We start from the raw sequence: 6,635 nt of genomic DNA, 5'->3' as shown, positions 1-6,635 counted from the left end.
AATTTAGGGAAGAAGTGAGCAACCTCACCTCAAACTAGCAAAGTGTATACGGTAGGTCCGAAAACTTGTCAATCTCATCAAAGACAAACAACTTTAGGTGACCTAAAATGTCATAAAGTCGGTCAATAATTGTTCTACCTTTGTTTCCCTGCACCAAAGAAATAGTTTAAATGTCATAAGTTACGGACATCACTTTTATTTAATACTCTATATAATAAGTTAAAGTGTTTTAAATATTTATATTATATTTTACATGAAATATAAATTAGATGATATATAAACATAAAAGTAATATATTACATAATAAAAAACAGGTGATTTTTTACCTTAAACATCAATTATAGCCAAAGCTCGACTATTTATAAATAATAATAAAAACTTTTTTACCAAATCTATTTTCTGAATTTAATAATTATTTCAAGCTCTTTTCAATATTAGAAGCACAGAACTTTTAAGAGATATCTCGAAAGTGGGGTTTTTTACTAAAATAAATTAAAAAATTATTTATCAAAATAGGTCATCATTAATTATATACTGAAAATGGGGTTTTTTCATTCGCCTATCCGATAGTATGAAATGATTATTTTATATTAATTTTTTTTTGTTTTTAAAATAAAATATTATATTTTTTATTTTCGGGTTAGTATGACCCGTGTATAAATATGAATACAGGTTGCGCCTACTTGAGAGGCGCGACTAATCGAGCCTTTCTCAGAGGCGCAAATGAATGTGCCTACCTCAGAGGCTCAAATGGTTGTGATGGGGACCACACGTGCTTAACTTTTTGTAACGCCCCTTACCCGAGACCGTTGCCGGAGTCGAGCACAAGGCACTACTAAACTTATTTGAGCACTTAACCAAATTTAGATAATTTATATAATACTTTTCAGACAAGCTGTCCAACTGTGTCATAGTTGCTAAATAATTCATATCTCGTGTTATAAAACTCGAAATCCAAATCCGTAAATTTTCTCTGAATTTATACTCATATATCTACTTACCAATTTTTTTCTAGAATTTTTGGTCAAGCCAATTAGTACAGTTTATTATTTAAAAGCTCCCCTGTTTCAGGGTTTGACTACTCTGACCTTTGTGTATTACGAATCAGATATCTCTCTGTACAGAGCTTCAATGACTATGCCGTTTGTCTCTAATAAAACTAGACTCAATAAGGAATCTGTACATATAAAGTATGACTTCTAATTATCTTTGTAAAATTTATGGTGAATTTCCAAAGTCAGAACAGGGATCCAGAAATCGCTCTGGCCCTATTTCACAAAAATTTAAACATCTCATAAAATATAGCTCATATACCTGTTTTGCTTCTTCCATATGAAAATAGACTCATCAAGATTCGATTCCATAATTTATTCATTATTTAATTCCATTTCTACTATTTTTAGTGATTTTTCAAAATCAAACTACTGCTACTTACAAAAACTGTTTTAGTACAAATATTGTTAACTAGTTTATAACATCTTTACTTCAATTCATTCAAACTCTATACATGCCAAATAAATCTTTAAACATAAAACAAAACTACCGGAATTGATCTGAATAGTGTGCCCTGTTGTGTTGATCCGATCTACCCACTTCACTTCAAGTCAATCTACATAAAAATATTAAACACACACAAGTAAGCTTATTGAAGCTTAGTAAGCTCATAGGCATATAAACACAAATCATATCAAATATCGTACACAATCATATATCTATTAGTTTAACTATTACATCCTCCAAATCACAATTTCATTAATAACTCATTGGAATAATTTCCATATGGCAACTCACAATTTAACTCCCTTAGGCCCATTTCTCATTTACTTCATTGTCAAATTAGGGAACAATAAGGAATTGAGTGCTTCATTATCACATTGCCATAGTAAACTATGGACTTTCACATTGATCGCATCACACACGAAGCCATAGCCTTGCCATGGTCTTACACGGTTCACATATCATACCGAAGCCATATCCCGCATATAGTCTTATACGGAATCACATTATCACATTATACCGATGCCATAGCCCACTATGGTCTTATCTGAGTCACATTATCACATTTCACCGATGCCATAGCCCAGCTATGGTCTTAAACGGGCACACTTGTCACATATGTTTCATCAACTCTTGAGGTCATGAGAATAGAAGCACTCAAATCCATTGTTCCTACTAATTTGTACTTTTAGTTACACATTATTCATTAGTTAATGCAAATTGATAGTATTCATCAACAATAAAATACTTTAACAATCATAATATTTTCATATCAAAACATTGAACTTTGCCATATGAACTTACGGACTAATTTGTAAAAGTCGTAGAAATTCGTGGACTATTCTTGAATTTTCTCTTTCCACGATTCATTCGTTTTCTTGATCTATAATTATAAAATCATTCCTTCATTAGCATCCATTTCAATTCTATTTCACTTCACAATTTATGCTGTTCAAATTTCGAAATTGCACTTTTACCCCAAAATTTACAATTTTCACAATTTAGTCCTTCTCAATTCACCCATCAATTGAACTAATTTTTCTCAATTAACACTTTATTTTATCATTATAAACTATTTCAAAACCTTTTATATTCTTAATTTCAACAGAAACCTTCAATTCACAACTTTTTCACAATTAGGTCCTAAATATCATTTCCTATCAAAATCACTTAATAAAACCACCTTAATATAAAATTAGAACTTAAATTTCATAATAATTCATCATAAAATTCCCTTATCCATCCAGGGTAACTTCCAATTTCACCCATAAAATCAAAAACTAATGAATTCTACAAGTGGACCTAATTGTAAAAGTCATAAAAACATAAAATTATCAAGAAAAGTAAGAATTAAACTCACATGATGTAAAATATGAAAACCAGCTTTCTCCAGACCTTCTATGGCGTTTTAGCTGAGAAAATATGAAGAAATGTCTAGATTTTTCAATTACATCATTATTTAACTATTAACTTTTATGCTATTTCCAATTTTGCCCTTGTTCACATTGTTTTCTTGCTTATTTCATACCCAAACCGTCCAGCCATTAACCTTTGGGTCTAATTGCTCTTTAAATCCATCTTTTAAATACTTAAGCTATTTACTCACAATTTAACAAATTTTGCGCTATTTTCAATTTAGTCCTTTTAATTAATTAGCCATCCAAACGTTAAAATTTTCTAACTAAACTTTAATACTAACTCAATGACACTCCATAAATATTTATAAAAATATTTATAGCTTGATTTTCAACTTTGAGGTCTCGATACCTCATTTTTGACCCGTTTGACCTAATAAATTCTTTTAATTCACTAATTTCACCATTTCACAAATTCTTCTAAATTCTTACTTTACTCATAAATATTAAATTACTATCTTGTTCAATCTTATTTGTCGAATTTAGTGATCTCAAATCACCATTTCCGACACCACTGAAAATTAGGCCGTTACACTTTCCCCCTATATATGCTCCCGAAAATCAAATGAACATATTAACAAAATTTAGCATAGCAAGTTGAACGGAAAGAAGAAGATAGGGAGAAGAAAAAAAAGAAAGGAGAAGAAAACAAGGAGGAGGATAAGGTATTTTAGTATTTTTTTTTGTAAATAGAATGTAAAGTTTTGTTAGTAATTTTATTATTTGAAAGTTATTTTGTTAGGTTATTAATTTTGTTAGCTTATGAATGAAAATATTTGCATTAAAAATTTTATATATTTTTTTTTCTATTCGAAACTATTTTGAAAATTTTTTAATAGATCTAGTATTGAATATGGAGAATCAATTTTTCGTATGTGTTTTTTTCGATGGAGAAATTTTGACAACAACCGTGGGATGTATATTTCAATGTCGCAAACAAGTAGCAATGAGATTTAGTAAAAATATATCGTTTGATGATATGAAAGAAAAAATTAGTGAAAAAATTAGTAAAACTTTTCTACAAGTTTCTAGTTTTGACGGATCCCATAAAATTTACCGAAATGAAAGTCGTAGACGATGAAGACGTGGAGACAATGGTCGCTCTTTATTGTGGGACTCGAAGCAATCAAAATGCACCGATTCAGTTATTTGCTGAGTTAGCTGGTATAGAAGCAACTGAAGATCCCACTTCGTTAGGTGAAGAAGATAGAGCTCAAGAGCCGTGTATGGTGGTTCCGATATCGTACGTTAATAGCCAATCAACTATACACGGGATCGACATTGATCTTAATGCTGCACCCGAGACTGATGTGGTTGGTGATGATATATGCCATAGTAGTGATCCTTCTGATTACGAAGTCGATAGTGAGAGTGATCCCGACGTAAACCAAGTCCCGGATGATATTGACGACGAAGGCGTGAATGATGATAGAAACGTTAACACGTCTTTAGTCGGGAACCAGATTCGTCGTATTGCGATACACAATAATCCTGGGGTACACATGTCTCGGATAGACCCGATCGCGGCGACGCAATTGAGTTCCGAGTACCACGAAATACTACCTGCTCACCGGATAGCTGTATATTCTGATCCTAAGGAGTTGTTCGTGGGCCAATGATTCGAAAGTAAGGAAGAATGTGTTTTTGCCATTAAGCGGTATAGCATGAATATATCAGTAGACTATAAAGTTGTAACGTCTAAACCGACATTATACATTAGAGAGTGTTGGAGGTCAGTGGAAGGCTACAATTGGCGGATACGAGCTGCATTTATCCAGAAGTCGCAGATGTGGGAGACACGAAAATTTGTTGGGCCTCACACATGCACTTCAACACGTATGACAGAAGATCATCGAAAACTTGATTCCAAAACTATCTATACGTGCATCATGCCAATGGTGAAAAACATGCCTACCATTAAAGTTTCAGTACTGATTGCCGAAATGCAGGCACGATTCCAATATCGAGTATCATACCGAAAGGCATAGATAGCTAAACAAATGGCAATGGAACAATTGTACGGATATTTCGATCCATCGTACAATGAGTTACAGGGATGGATAGCCGCTATGAGGGAGTACGTACCAGGGACTGTCATTGAGTTGCAGACACGACCTTATTACGGGCCGAATGACCAACTACAATCAGGAAAAAAAAATTCATCAAATGTTATGGACGTTTGATCCATGTGTGCGCATATTTCCCCACTGCAAGCCGTTTGTGCAAGTAGATGGGACCTGGCTATATGGAAAATATACACAGATCCTACTTCTTGCGATTGCTGAAGACAGTAACAGGAACATGCTTCCGATAGCATTTGCCATCGTCGATAAGGAGAACATGGAATCGTGGGAATTCTTTCTTACCAACCTACGGAGTTATGTTATTAGTAACGATAATATTTGCATCATCTCTGATAGAGGGATTGGATTAATTGTCGCCATTAGACGTTCCGGTGTGCCATGGAGATCCGTTTACTGCATCCGGCACATCGCGGCTAACTTTCAGCGAGATTATAAGAATGCAGACTGGAAGAGACAAGTTGTGAGAATGGGTAAAGGATTACTTTATCTTTTCAATATAAGTTTTAATGTTTTAGGGCAGTGTTGTAACTTATCTTTTCTTAATACATATGCAGCGCACGAGTTAGAGCCACACATTTTTCGCCAAAGAATGACTCGACTTGAGAGCGACATGGAGGGTCAAACAAACACATCTTTCCGACAGTGGTTGGGTACTATGGAGCAGTGGCAATGGACTCAAAGTTTTGACGAGGGCTTTCGTTATAGTCAAATGACCACAAACTTGGTAGAGGGGATCAATGCTGTATTGTTAAAAACACGACATCTTCCAATTTCATTTGTCTTCTCAGCAACATTCTACAGGTTGGCTACCTTAATGCCAAGAATGGGTCAACAACAAGTTAACCAAATGGAGGTGGGACACGTGTTTGTAGAAGATGTCAGGGATGCAATTGCTGCAAACCGTCGGATGGCGAGGTCAATGACTGTAGAAGTATATTCACGACGTAATGAAACGTTTCGAGTTACTGAGACTATCGGTCGTCAACCCGGTATACCACCTAGATCCTACGGAATTGATCTTCGAAATAGACGATGCGATTGCAGGAGGTTTCAAACACTTCATTATCCATGTGCACATGTTGTGGCAGCTTGTGCTAAAGTCTCACTCAATGTAGAACATTTTATCGATGAAGTGTCCACCCTCGGACGCACGTTACGTATATGGGAGAACGAGTTCCCCGTGCTTCATGACCTATCTACTTGGGAGGTACCTCTGACGACCTTCGAACCTTTTCCAGATAAAGGGTTACGTAGGAACCCGAAAGGTCGTTCACAATTATCCAGAATCCATAACGAAATGGACATTAGGGAGAAATTCGACGAAAAGCTGTGTGGCGTATGCAGATTAGCCAGTCATAATTAAAGTAAATGCCCGCTCCGAAACTACCATGTTGGACAATCGTCGCAATCGGGTAGAAATTGAGATGTAGTTTCATGATATGTTAAAAGGATTGAATCACAAATTTGTCAATAATTTGTTGCGCTTAATCTAATTTGACTTACATAGTTAGTATAAAGTTTATTTATTTAAATAATAAATAAAAACCATAAAATTGATAAATAAAATGGCAAAAAGTCATTACATAAATACAAAGTTAACTATTTAAAATTAATATAAACTATATAAACATAAAACATA

At 34.2% G+C, this 6,635-nt stretch overlaps 1 protein-coding gene across 1 annotated transcript; it reads left to right on the top strand.

Moving 5' to 3' along the window:
* Positions 1-4,912: 4,912 nt before the first annotated feature.
* Positions 4,913-6,359, top strand: LOC108477750 (uncharacterized). Its single transcript, XM_017780249.1, has 4 exons — positions 4,913-5,005; positions 5,175-5,466; positions 5,551-5,641; positions 5,798-6,359. The coding sequence occupies exons 1-4, from the start codon at positions 4,913-4,915 to the stop codon at positions 6,357-6,359; spliced, it is 1,038 nt and encodes a 345-aa protein (XP_017635738.1).
* The last annotated feature ends 276 nt before the right edge of the window (positions 6,360-6,635 follow it).

Source organism: Gossypium arboreum, chromosome 11, assembly GCF_025698485.1.
Source record: "Gossypium arboreum isolate Shixiya-1 chromosome 11, ASM2569848v2, whole genome shotgun sequence".
Lineage (NCBI taxonomy): Eukaryota > Viridiplantae > Streptophyta > Magnoliopsida > Malvales > Malvaceae > Gossypium > Gossypium arboreum.
Note: the sequence above shows the minus strand (reverse complement) of the source record. Positions and strands in the feature narration are given on the sequence as shown.

Coding starts and splice junctions, on each gene's coding strand:
- LOC108477750 (XM_017780249.1), top strand. CDS start 4,913: ATGGCAATGGAACAATTGTACGGATATTTCGATCCATCGTACAATGAG. Junction 5,006..5,174: donor GGGAGTACGTACCAGGGACT/GTCATTGAGTTG, acceptor AAATATACACAG/ATCCTACTTCTTGCGATTGC. Junction 5,642..5,797: donor AACACATCTTTCCGACAGTG/GTTGGGTACTAT, acceptor AACATTCTACAG/GTTGGCTACCTTAATGCCAA.